Source organism: Ranitomeya imitator, chromosome 9 (genome assembly GCF_032444005.1).
Source record: "Ranitomeya imitator isolate aRanImi1 chromosome 9, aRanImi1.pri, whole genome shotgun sequence".
Classification (NCBI taxonomy): Eukaryota; Metazoa; Chordata; class Amphibia; order Anura; family Dendrobatidae; genus Ranitomeya; species Ranitomeya imitator.
The window spans coordinates 91,402,743-91,416,620 of NC_091290.1; the positions used below are offsets into that span (position 1 = coordinate 91,402,743).

A 13,878-nucleotide genomic window follows, 5' to 3' on the forward strand; every position below is an offset into this window, starting at 1 on the left:
ATGATGTCATAAAGGTTACCGCGACCAATCAGCGACGGGCACAATCTGCTGCGAATTCTGGAATCATCATTGTCCATATACTACGGGGACATGCATATTCTAGAATACCCGATGCGTTAGAATCGTGACCAATCAGCAACGGGCACAGCGACGATGATGTCATAAAGGACGTAGAAATCCCACGTTTCTGATTCAGCAACGGGCACAGTATCGATGTAGATGTCATAATGGTTGCCATGGCAACGATGTCATAAAGGTTGCCTCGACCAATCAGCGACGGGCACAGTCTGCCACGAATTCTGGAATCATCATTGTCCATATACTACGGGGACATGCATATTCTAGAATACCCGATGCGTTAGAATCGGGCCACAATCTAGTATATATATATATATATATATATATATATATATATATATATATATATATATATATATATATATATATGTACCGTATATACTAGAGTATAAAGAGTATAAGCCGACCCCCCCTAATTTTGCCACAAAAAACTGGGAAAACTTATTGACTCGAGTATAAGCCTAGGGTGGGAAATGCAGCAGCTACTGGTTAATGTCAAAAATAAAAATAGATACCAATAAAAGTAAAATTAATTGAGACATCAGTAGGTTAAGTGTTTTTGAATATAATGCTCCATACAGTTCATGATGGGCCCCATAAGATGCTCCATATTAAAATATGCCCCATATAATGCTGCACAAAGGTTAATAATGGCCCCATAAGATGTTCCATAGAAACATTTGCCCCATACAATGCTGCATAAAGGTTGATGGCCCCATAAGATGATCCACACATTATGGCCCCATGAGATGCTCCATACATTAGGGGCCTCATGAGATGCTCCATACATTGTGGCCCCATGAGATGCTCCACACATTAGGGGCCTCATGAGATGCTCCACACATTATGCCCCATACGATGCTCCATATATTGTGGCCCCATGAGATGCTCCACACATTAGGGGCCCCATGAGATGCTCCACACATTAGGGGCCCCATACGATGCTCCACACATTATGGCCCCATTAGATGCTCCTCATATATGCCCCATAAGATGCTCCTCATATATGCCCCATAAGATGCTCCTCATATATGCCCCATACGATGCTCCACACTGTGACGGGGTGTACGGCAGAGCAAGAAGGGACAACAGGCCGAGGGATGATTCAACAGATTTATTATCAAGAACGCTGGAACAACACATGCAGGTAGATCTACAGAGTCCACAATTAGTCCAATGGAACAGGTTCAGGGGCACCTCCCGATAATCCTTGTGCCAGGTAACAAAGCAATAGTCCACAATTAGTCCAAGGGATCCCAAAACAATCTCACGAACGACGAGATATGTCCTCAGCTCAAGTCTCGCCCCGTTCGCTTCCGCAGTCCCAGATGGACATGGGGTCTTGCCTCAGCTAAGAATCCCCACTCCTTCTCCTTCAAGGATCAACTCACATCTGATCTCAAAATAAGAGTGGATTGTCTGAGCTCCTGGGATCCGCCCATGAAGGGGTAGGGGTTACACCTTCTATTCAATGGTTGGGTCCACCAGAAGATTCTAGACTGGTGGGCTCCAGGCAGTCTATGTAATATGTACATTTGACTAGCCACCTGCTGTGAGGAAGAATGGCTATTCCTCCACTAGTGATGTTGACAAAGCTTAATTACATTAGAGCTTAGGGCTGCAAGTATTGGGGGAAGGAGACATATTGTTACAGGTGAACTCCCAGCACAAGAGAATACATAAATTACAGCTAATAGAAACCAGAGAACAGTTACATACATCAAATGGCATATTATTCAAATACAGGACAGGGAAAAAGTACAGATCATGACACACACATTTGCTCAATTGCTGTTGCTGCGATTAAAATTAAAAAATCACATACCTCTCTTCGCTCAAGCCCCCGGCACTTGCGATAGTCACCTTCCACGTTCCACCGCTGCACGCTGCTCTGTCTTCCATCCTCGGCACTGACTGTTCAGGCAGAGGGCGGCACGCACACTAATCACGTCATCGCGCCCTCTGACCTGAACAGTCACAGCCAGAGGACGGAAGACAGAGCAGCGTGCAGCGATTGAACGGGGGACAGGTGACTATCGCGCAATGCTCCCCCTCCCCGGATATACTCACCTGCTCCCGGCACGGTCCCCTGGCAGCGTCTCACTGTCAGGTGGTCTCTGGGAGCCGGCGGCATCATCCTGTGTTCAGCGGTCACGTACCGCTCAATAGAGTAATGAATATGCGTACATATTCATTACTTTAATGAGCGGTACCACGTGACCGCTGAACACAGGAAGCGCTACCCGGAGACCATGGAAAATGCAGGGACAGCGCCAGGAGCAGGTAAGTATATCACAGCCGCCGCTCCCCCTCACCCGCCGACCCACACCGACACTGACTCGAGTATAAGCCGAGAGGGTCACTTTCAGCCCAAAAAAGTGGGCTGAAAATCTCGGCTTATACTCGAGTATATACGGCGTATATATATATATATATATATATATATATATATATATATATATATACGCCGTATATATATACAGTAGGTGCTAAATGATGTTTTAAGGTCCAGTCCATTTGACTGCAAGCTACAAAAAGTTGTTTGAATAGCTTAAAGAATCTGTCTTATTCAAAGCATTGCTATGTTTCTAGTGGGGAATTACCTTGATCAGATGCATTCTGATACAGCATTTATATACATTAAGAGCTTACTTGAATTATACTGTCACCTTGGTCCAGATGATCAGGTATTGCCAAACTTTGTTTAAAAAAAAAATGAAACTTTTCTATAACATGCAAAAGTTAAAGTCATCTGAATGATTGTTCTGTTATTGTCTTTTAGATGACACCCCGGAGACTTGTATCTATTCCAACTGGTCTCCCTGGTCTGCTTGTAGTTCTGCTACCTGTGAGAAAGGCAAAAGAATGAGACAACGTATGCTGAAAGCACAGCTGGATCTCAGTGTGCCATGTCCAGACACACAGGACTTTGAACCCTGTATGGGTCCAGGATGCAGCGATGATGGTAATTTGGAAGTCAAATAAACACAAAACGTCAAAGGGATAGTCCGTAAAAAAATTATTGGGGTCAGAGGGCGGCTGCTGAAGAAAATAGCATCCTCTGTTATACTCACACTCACCCTGTTCCAGTACTACATTCCCTGTCTCAGTCTTTGTTGACAGGTTGGAGTGGTGATGCTTCAGCTGTACTGTGTCCATTTTAGGACATGATCATGTATCAAATTTATGATCAAACATCATAAATACTTATTTATGGTTGGGGCTAAAGTTAGGGTTGAGGCTAAAGTTGGGGTTAGGGTTTGGATTAGGGTTAGGGGTGTGTCAGGGTTGGGTTTGTGGTTAGGGTTATGTTTTGGGGTGTATTGGGTTTAGTGGTGCGTTGGGGTTAGGGTTGTGGTTAGGGTTGGGATTAGGGTTTAGGGGTGTGTTGAGGTTAGGTGTGTGGTTAGGGTTATTGTTAAGGTTGGGATTAAGGTTATGGTTGTGTTGCGGTTAGGGTTAGAGTTAGTATTGGGGGGTTTCCACTGTTTAGGCACATCAAGGGCTCTCCAAACGTTACACGGCTACCAACCTAATTCAAGCCAATTCTCCATTGAAAAAGTAAAACTGTGCTCCTTCCCTTCCGAGCTCTGTTGTGCGTCTAAACAGTGGTTTACCCCCACATATGAGGTATCGGTGTACTCAGGACAAATTGGACAACAACTTTTGTGGTCCAATTTCTCTTGTTACACTTGTGAAAATACAAAATTGGGGTCTAAATATCATTTTTGTGGAAAAAAATGATTTTTTTTATTTTCACGGCTCTTCGTTATAAACTTTAGTGGAACACTTGGGGGTTCAAAGTTCTCACAACATATCTAGATAAGTTCCTTGGGGGGTCTAGTTTCCAAAATGGTGTCACTTATGTGGGGTTTCTACTGTTTAGGCACATCAGGGGCTGTGCAAACGCAACATGACACCCGCAGACTATTCCATCAAAGTCTGCAATCCAAAATGGCTCTCCTTCCCTTCCGAGCTTTGCCATGTACCCAAACAGTGGTTCCTCCCACATATGGGATATCAGCATATTGAGGACAAATTGCACAACGACTTTTGGGGTCCAATTTCTCCAGATACCTTTGGGAAAATAAAAAATTGTGGGCTAAAAGAGAATTTTTGTGGAAAAAAAATATGATTTTTTTATTTTCACGGCTCTACATTATAAACGTTAGTGAAACAATTGGGGGTTCAAAGTGCTCACCACACATCTAGAAGAGTTCAGTGGTTGGTCTAGTTTGCAAAATGGGGTCACTTGTGGGGGTTTCCACTGTTTATGCACATCAGGAGCTCTTTAAACGTGACATGGCATCCGATCTCAGTTCCAGACAATTCTATATTGAAAAAATCAAATGGTGTTTCTTCCCTTTCGAGCTCTGCCATGCGCCCAAACAGTGGTTTTCCCCACATATGGCATATCAGCGTATTCAGGACAAATTGCACAACAATGTTCACAGTCTAATTTCTCCTTTTTCCCTTGGGAAAATGAAACTTTAGGGGCGAAAAAATCATTTTGGTTGAAACAAATATGATTTTTTTATTTTCACGGTTCTGCGATATAAACATCTGTGAAGCACTTGGGGGTTCGAAGTGCTCACCACACATCTAGATAAGTTTCTTGGAGGTATAGTTTCCAAAATGGTGTCATTTGTTGGGGGTTTCCACTGCTTAGCCACATAATTGTCCTATAGAATTCTACAACAAAAACAGTTTTAATCAGTCGGTATACTGGGGAAGGTCACGGTGTGACCGAAACGTTTCTGGATTGTACTACTACTGGATCTTATTAACCCCTTTACCCCCAAGGGTGGTTTGCACGTTAATGACCGGGCCAATTTTTACAATTCTGACCACTGTCCATTTATGAGGTTATAACTCTGGAACGCTTCAACGGATCCCAGTGATTCTGACATTGTTTTCTCGTGTCATATTGTACTTCATGATAGTGGTAAAATTTCTTTGATATTACCTGCGTTTATTTGTGAAAAAAATGGAAATTTGGCGAAAATTTTGGAAATTTTGCAATTTTTCAACTTTAAATTTTTATGCAAATAAATCACAGAGATATGACACACAAAATACTTACTAAGTAACATTTCCCACATGTCTACTTTACATCAGCTCAATTTTGGATCCAAAATTATTTTTGTTAGGGAGTTATAAGGGTTAAAAGTTGACCAGCAATTTCTCATTTTTACAACACCATTTTTTTTTAGGGACCACATCTCATTTGAAGTCATTTTGAGGGGTCTATATGATAGAAAATACCCAAGTGTGACACCATTCTAAAAACTGCACCCCTCAAGGTGCTCAAAACCATATTCAAGAAGTTTATTAACCCTTCTGGTGCTTCACAGGAATTTTGGGAATGTTTAAATAAAAATGAACATTTAACTTTTTTTCACAAAAAATTTAATTCAGCTCCAATTTGTTTTATTTTACCAAGGGTAACAGGAGAAAATGGAACCCAAAAGTTGTTGTACAATTTGTCCTGAGTACACCGATACCCCATATGTGGGGGTAAACCACTGTTTGGGCGCATGACAGAGCTCAGAAGCGAAGGAGCGCCATTTGACTTTTCAATGCAAAATTTACAGGAATTGAGATGGGACGCCATGTTGCGTTTGGAGAGCCACTGATGTGCCTAAACATTGAAACCCCCCACAAGTGACACCATTTTGGAAAGTAGACCCCCTAAGAAACTTATCCAGATGTGTGGTGAGCGTTTTGACCCACCAAGGGCTTCACAGAAGTTTATAATGCAGAGCCGTAAAAATAAAACAAAATTTTTCCCACATAAATTATTTTTTAGCCCCCAGTTTTGTATTTTCCCGTGAGTAACAGGAGAAATTGTACCCCAAAATTTTTTGTCCAATTTGTCCTGAGTGCGCTGATACCCCATATGTGGGGGGGAACCACTGTTTGGGCACATGGGAGGTCTCGGAAGGGAAGGAGTGCCATTTGGAATGCAGACTTAGATGGAATGGTCTGCAGGTGTCACATTGCGTTTGCAGAGCCCCTAATGTACCTAAACAGTAGAAACTCCCCAAAAGTGACACCATTTTGGAAAGTAGACCCCCTAAGGAACTTATCTAGATGTGTGCTGAGCACTTTGACCCACCAAGGGCTTCACAGAAGTTTATAATGCAGAGCCGTAAAAATAAAACAAAATTTTTTTCCCACATAAATTATTTTTTAGCCCCCAGTTTTGTTATTTCCCGAGGGTAACAGGAGAAATTGGACCCCAAAAGTTGTTGTCCAATTTGTCCTGAGTGCGCTGATACCCTATATGTGGGGGGGAAACACCGTTTGGGCGCATGGGAGGGCTCGGAAGGGAAGGAGCGTCATTTGGAATGCAGACTTAGATGGAATGGTCTGCAGGCGTCACATTGCGTTTGCAGAGCCCCTAATGTACCTAAACAGTAGAAACCCCCAACAAGTGACCCCATATTGGAAACTAGACCCCCCAAGGAACTTATCAAGATGTTATGTGAGAACTTTGAGCCCCCAAGTGTTTCACTACAGGTTATAACGCAGAGCCGTGAAAATAAAAAATCCTTTTTTTCTCCACAAAAATTATTTTCTAGCCCCTAGTTTTGTATTTTCCCAAGGGTATCATGAGAAATTGGACCCCAAAAGATGTTGTCCTATTTGTCCTGAGTACGCTGATACCCCATATCTTGGCGTAAACCCCTGTTTGGGCACACGGGAGAGCTCGGAAGGGAAGGAGCACTGTTTTACTTCTTCAACGCAGAATTGGCTGGAATTGAGATCGGACGCCATGTCGCGTTTGGAGAGCCCCTGATCTGCCTAAACAGTGGAAACCCCCCAAATTATAACTGAAACCCTAATCCAAACACACCCCTAACCCTAATCCCAACAGTAACCCTAACCACACCTCTAACCCTGACACACCCCTAACCCTAATCCCAACAGTAACCCTAACCACACCTCTAACCCTGACACACCCCTAACCCTAATCCCAACCCTATTCCCAACCGTAAATGTAATCTAAACACTAACCGTAACTTTAGCCCCAACCGTAACCCTAACTTTAGCCCCAACCCTAACTTTAGCCCCAACCCTAACTGTAGCCTTAACCCTAGCCCCAACCCTAACCCTAGCCCTAACCCTAGCCCTAACCCTAGCCCTAATGGGAAAATGGAAATAAATACATTTTTATAATTTTTTCCTAACTAAGGGGGTGATGAAGGGGGGTTTGATTTACTTTTGTAGCGGGTTTTTAGCGGATTTTTATGATTGGCAGCCGTCACACACTGAAAGACTCTTTTTATTGCAAAAAATATTTTTTGCGTTACCACATTTTGAGAGCTATAATTTTTCCATATTTTGGTCCACAGAGTCAGGTGAGGTTTTGTTGACGTTTTTATTGGTAACATTTTTGGGCACGTGCCATTTTTTGATCGCTTTTTATTCCGATTTTTGTGAGGCAGAATGACCAAAAACCAGCTATTCATGAATTTCTTTTGTGGGAGGCGTTTATACCGTTCCGCGTTTGGTAAAATTGATAAAGCAGTTTTATTCTTCGGGTCAGTACGATTACAGCGATAGATCATTTATATTTTTTTTATGTTTTGGCGCTTTTATACGATAAAAACTATTTTATAGAAAAAATAATTATTTTCGCATCGCTTTATTATCAAGACTATAACTTTTTTTTGTTTTTTTGCTGATGATGCTGTATGGTGGCTCGTTTTTTGCGGGACAAGATGACGTTTTCAGCGGTACCATGGTTATTTATATCCGTCTTTTTGATCGCGTGTTATTCCACTTTTTGTTCCGCGGTATGATAATAAAGCGTTGTTTTTTGCCTCGTTTTTTTTTTCTTACGGTGTTTACTGAAGGGGTTAACTAGTGGGCCAGTTTTATAGGTGGGGTCGTTACGGACGCGGCGATACTAAATGTGTACTTTTATTGTTTTTTTTTTTATATATATTATTTAGGATTTTTTTTTTTAAATTTTTTTTTACACATTTGGAATTTTTTTTTTTTTACTTTTTTACTTTGTCCCAGGGGGAGGGAAAACACAGATCGATGACCTGACAGTTTGCATAGCACTCTGTCAGATCACCGATCTAACTTACAGTGCTGCAGGCTTCACCTCCCTCCCTGCAGGACCCGGATGCCGCGGCCATTTTGGATCCGGGCCTGGAGCAGGGAGGGAGGTAGGGAGACCCTCACAGCAACACGATCACATCGCATTGTTGCGGGGGGCTCAGGGAAGCCCGCAGGGAGCCCCTTCCCTGCGTGATGCTTCCCTGCACCACCGGCACACTGCGATCATGTTTGATCGCCGTGTGCCAGGGGTTATTGTGTCGGGAGCGGTCCGTGACTGCTCCTGGCACATAGTGCAGCTGACACCCGGCCGCGATCGGCCGCTCTCCCCCCGTGAACGCTGCTGATCGCTTATGACGTACTATCCCGTCGGTGGTCATACGGGCCCACCCCACCTCGACGGGATAGTACGTCATATGTCAGAAAGCAGTTAAAATTCAGTTGCATCCAAGAACCTTAAGTTGAGTGCCAAGTTTCTTTCTTACTCAATGCAGTACTTGACTGGTCTATCTTATAAGCGAAGAAAAGGATTTATTCACAGCCATTTGAGCTAATGGCTGAGTGGTAAAGCTCCTGGGCTTATGGACAAGGAAGCTCAAGTTCAAGCCTATTGAAAGTGAACTTTGCTTTTTAACTTACCGTATGCTGCCTGGCACACAAACTTCAGAGATGTTTCACTTTGATGAAACAAAGAGTCACATATATGTCAGAATGAAAATCTAAATTATTTTTCCTCTCACTGAGAGTGTGCATAGCAGATTTCATAGCCAAAGAGAATCAGTGTAAGGTATCACTTGAGCTTATGGTACAGTGGAAAGGCTGGCTGCTGTCTCTAGAGTGGAGATTTTTTTTTCTGGGTTCAAATCCCATATTTATTTATTTTAATTATGCAGGTTAAACTCCAATCTTGTTCCACTTTTAATATCTGACATTCTTATCATCCTCCTGACGTGTTAGCAAAGAGTTTCAGACATGCTGTGTTTACATGGTAAATCACATGGCCAAAAAAATTGGGTGGGAGGCACTAATGTACTATATATCTATTTCCAAGTGACTGTGCATTTACTTAATATCATAGGAAATGGTCTAGTGATCAGATTACTTTATAGGATTTTTTTTTGTTTGCATCCACACAAGAACTGGCTGCAAATTCATGAGCAATAGAGGTCTCACTAAACCAGTGCCTCGGAAGCATGGTCCTTCTGTAGCAGCACAAACTCGAGCTATGAGCGCTTCCTGCACTCTCTGATTGTGCAGGGGACGTGCATGTGTTCATTGCCATCTCACAGATCTGCAGAGCATTTTTCTCTGTAAGGTTGGCGTCACACTACTGAAGCGCCCATCAGGGCAAGGGGGTACTCGGTACCGGGTCCTGCGGTTTACAGGAGGATGTCACGGTGGCTGACCCGGTCTGTGGCCCTGGGACGTCCGTGTAAAAGGGAAAGGTCTTTAAAGGGATAAAGTTTATATTCATGACGCCACCTGTGGTATTCGGTCAGAGTGACTGATGCTGCTTTAAGGGGTCCGCTGGGGTGGTGTTATGGCAGCTAAATGGTATACCTTCGCACAGGTGAAGTATATCCCAGGGCTTCCCAGAGTGCAGATGGTAGGTTTGGTGAGAGGCGCAGAGAAGAATGAGGACACAAGGTTGCAGTCTCTTTACCTTTACTGAAGGCTTCAGCATCTCCAGTCCAGGGCACCAGATCACAGGGCACGCAGAGTCAGGCCGGTTCGGAGGCAAGTCCAGAGTCCCCTTGTCCAGGTGGAAATCAATAGCCTTCCCTTGTGCTGTAGTGGTGTAGTCCCTTACTGCATAAGCTTCAAATAAGGTCCTCACAGATGTGGTGTCTCTCTCTCTCTGTCCCCTGTAGTCGGATAGGACTGGTGGCTTGAGGCTGTTTAAAGGGACTGTAGCATGCCCCGGCCTCTGAGGGGTGCCACCGTGCCTCCTGGGTGTAGGTGTGGACAGGTAACATGTAATTAGCTGTCCTACCGGTCTCTGAAGTAAGGCATAGAGGTCCTTACTATCTTCGTGCTCCGGCTACCGGTGTTCTGCGCCTCAGAAGGAGGCAGCCTGTTCGGGGCTGGTCCCCTTCTGGTATCCTCTCCTGTGCTTTGCTTTCCTTCACGCTCGCTGCAATACAATTCTGCCTTCAAAATGTCTCTTTCTGGGAGCTGCAGCTCTTAGGGCATGCACAGCTCCATGGACCATCTGTCCTCCTCAGATGGCTGTCTGGAACTTTCTGACTTTCCCTACAGACTACCAGTTATATATTTATATGGGGAGTCACCTAATAAATAGGATCAGAAGCTCCCCCTGGTGGCCTGGAGTGTGAATGTGTTGCATGTTTGTGATACCTGGATGCAGTTATCCTTCCTTGCCTCCAAACGTAGCATCACTCTCCCCGGGAGGAAAGCAATACCACTGTGACGACCAGGACCCTGGGGCGCCACACTTCCATTGAATATGGCTGAGTGCTATGCGATAAAACATCACATAGCACTCGGCTCAGTGTTAATCTATGGGGAAGCTCAGATCACTGTTTATTTTATCGGGCGTATTCAGCATGCATATAAAATCGCAGCATGCTATGATTGTCATTGAGACTTGCCAATTCAAGCCTATGGGTGTGAGGAAAAAAAAATTGCACCGCACTTGGACTATGCGAATGCTGTATGATTTTTTTTACGCACCGGTGTCCTGGCAATTCATGTGCCGTGTACAGTAATATAATGACAGGTTAGAATAGATAAAATAGATATAGAATATATAAATATATTGATGTCAGGGGCACATATATAAAAAATATTTATATTACATAGATAAAAGAAAAGCAGGCGATTCAGTAACATAGTAACATAGTAACATAGTTAGTAAGGCCGAAAAAAGACATTTGTCCATCCAGTTCAGCCTATATTCCATCATAATAAATACCCAGATCTACGTCCTTCTACAGAACCTAATAATTGTATGATACAATATTGTTCTGCTCCAGGAAGACATCCAGGCCTCTCTTGAACCCCTCGACTGAGTTCGCCATCACCACCTCCTCAGGCAAGCAATTCCAGATTCTCACTGCCCTAACAGTAAAGAATCCTCTTCTATGTTGGTGGAAAAACCTTCTCTCCTCCAGACGCAAAGAATGCCCCCTTGTGCCCGTCACCTTCCTTGGTATAAACAGATCCTCAGCAAGATATTTGTATTGTCCCCTTATATACTTATACATGGTTATTAGATCGCCCCTCAGTCGTCTTTTTTCTAGACTAAATAATCCTAATTTCGCTAATCTATCTGGGTATTGTAGTTCTCCCATCCCCTTTATTAATTTTGTTGCCCTCCTTTATACTCTCTCTAGTTCCATTATATCCTTCTTGAGCACCGGTGCCCAAAACTGGACACAGTACTCCATGTGCGGTCTAACTAGGGATTTGTACAGAGGCAGTATAATGCTCTCATCATGTGTATCCAGACCTCTTTTAATGCACCCCATGATCCTGTTTGCCTTGGCAGCTGCTGCCTGGCACTGGCTGCTCCAGGTAAGTTTATCATTAACTAGGATCCCCAAGTCCTTCTCCCTGTCAGATTTACCCAGTGGTTTCCAGTAGCCGCAGCAGTGTAAAATCAACGCAGGAGCCGACAGGATAGAAGAGATGGATTACATACAGTAAATACAAATAGATTAGGTAGATATATACAGATGTCTGTGACATATACAATTAGTACAGCATGTGTGCAGCTTACTGTACATGTATTTGATTAATAAACGATTACACTGGGGAACACAATTTTTTAAGAGTTAGGTCAGACAACTGTTCTTAATTAATTTTTGGATGCTGAATCCAGAAATGATCTCAGTTTTTCTCTATCACGTCAAGTTTTTGAACTATAGGATTTTTGTCTTCTCAAAACTATGTAAACTACTGTACCTAAAAAGTGTTTTGTTTTTTTAATAGTACAAATATGAACAAAAAATGAAATATATAAGAAATAGGCATGACAAAGTTGTGACTACTCTTACAAGTTGCCACGTAGCTCTATATGAGTCGAATTGTAATCAGATAACAAGTCATATTACAGATATCAGTGCAATTGTGCTTCTCTGGCAGGTAAGTTGTGTAAGAAAAACTTGACGTGCTAGAAAAAAACTGACTACATTTTTGGAATCAGCATGCCAATTTTAGTATAAATCAGCTCAAAAACCTAACTCAACAGAAATTTTTTTTCAAATTGTTCCCGTGTTATTTATCGGAAAATATTGGCGTGGGCTCCTGCGCAATTTTTGTAAACAGCAAAGGGAAAGCCGATGACCGGGGGCCAATTTTTATAGCTTGTGAAGGGGTAATACCCATGGAGCTTCCTAGGCTATTAATATTAGCTCACAACTGAATACTTAGCCTTTACTGGCTATTAAAATGGGGACCCTAGCAAAAATGACGTAGGATCCCCTATAACTAATAACCAGCAAAGGCTATGCAGACAGCTGTGGTCTGATTTTAGCCCCTTCCTGACATGCGCCGTATATATACTGCTCTACGGTAGGTGCATTCCCACAAAAATGCTGAGCGCCGCGGCGATCGTGTACTGGTGTCAGCTGTATGTGACAGCTGACACCCCGCAGCAATGCCCAAGATCAGTGCTAGCACCAATCGCGGGTATTTAACCCCACTGATGCTGCTGTCAGTAGTGACAGTGTCATAGAGAAGCATCACACAGGAAGGGGCTTCCTGCATGCTTGCATCAGGCCAACGCGTTGCGATCGCATTGACCTGATGGTTTCCATGGAGACCCACAGCACCAAGATGGGCGTGAGGTCCTTCTAGATCCTGGAGGGAAGGAGGCTTGTGACCGCCTGCTGGGAGCAGACACTGGCATACCTCCTTCCCTGCCTGCCATATCCTGATCTGATATTCTGCAGATCGATCTGATGTAATATAGTAATGTCCCATACTGGGACAATGTAAAGGAATTTAAAAAAAATTACAAAGTGTAAAAATATATATTTTTTAAATCCCTAAATAAAGAAAAATAAATAAATATCACTAGTCAACACAAAAAAAATCATCAAACTGTTTATGAAGTTTGATGTGCTGATTCCAAAAATATGCCTAGTTTTGCTCTATCACGTAAAGTTTCTGAGATAGAAGTATTTTTGTTATTACATTATTTCTGCATTTTCAATGTTTGTGGTTTTTCCTATGTTATTCCCATTGCTTTGCTTGTCTTACTTAATTGTGAATTTTCTTACAGGGACAACATCAGTAAAGGTTTTAGTGAGTTTCATTGGGAGGAGTATTGACAAGGAGAATTGACAGTGTAGTCAACCAGTGACTGCTTCTCGAAAAGTCACATGTTATGGAGAGGAGCTAACTGTTATGAGGCAGTAAGATTTGAGTCAGTCAGAAAAGGATGGTGATGGCAGCAAGGACTGGTATGTGAGACTCTGACAGGAGACAGACCTCTACAGGGATCTGAGCCCTGCCACAGGGAGACTGAAGGGAAGGCAGCAATCATTGTGATAGGATTTTCACTGCATTTCTGGGAGGGCAAGTCACCTTGAAAGGAAGAAAACAGCTCAGCCACTGAGATGTAACTGAGTGAGGGTCTCCGCAGAGAGAGAATTGCAAAGCAGTCAATATCACACAGAGAAACTGTCTGTCTGCAAATGCTCATTTGAAAGGAATAGGCTGATCCATTTACCTCACAACTGTGTATAGTTATCTACCAGA

The 13,878-nt window shown here is 43.0% G+C and overlaps 1 protein-coding gene across 4 annotated transcripts in view; it reads left to right on the forward strand.

Moving 5' to 3' along the window:
* Positions 1–13,878, forward strand: part of SPON1 (spondin 1) — a 1,002,740-nt gene that overhangs the window by 709,290 nt on the left and 279,572 nt on the right. For 2 of the 4 annotated variants that reach the window (XM_069739940.1, XM_069739942.1), the window contains one exon: positions 2,861–3,043. The exons of the other annotated variants lie outside the window; for them this stretch is intronic. In XM_069739940.1, coding sequence (XP_069596041.1) covers positions 2,861–3,043 — 183 coding nt within the window. The remainder of the gene's footprint in view (positions 1–2,860; positions 3,044–13,878) is intronic. 4 annotated transcript variants of the gene reach the window in all.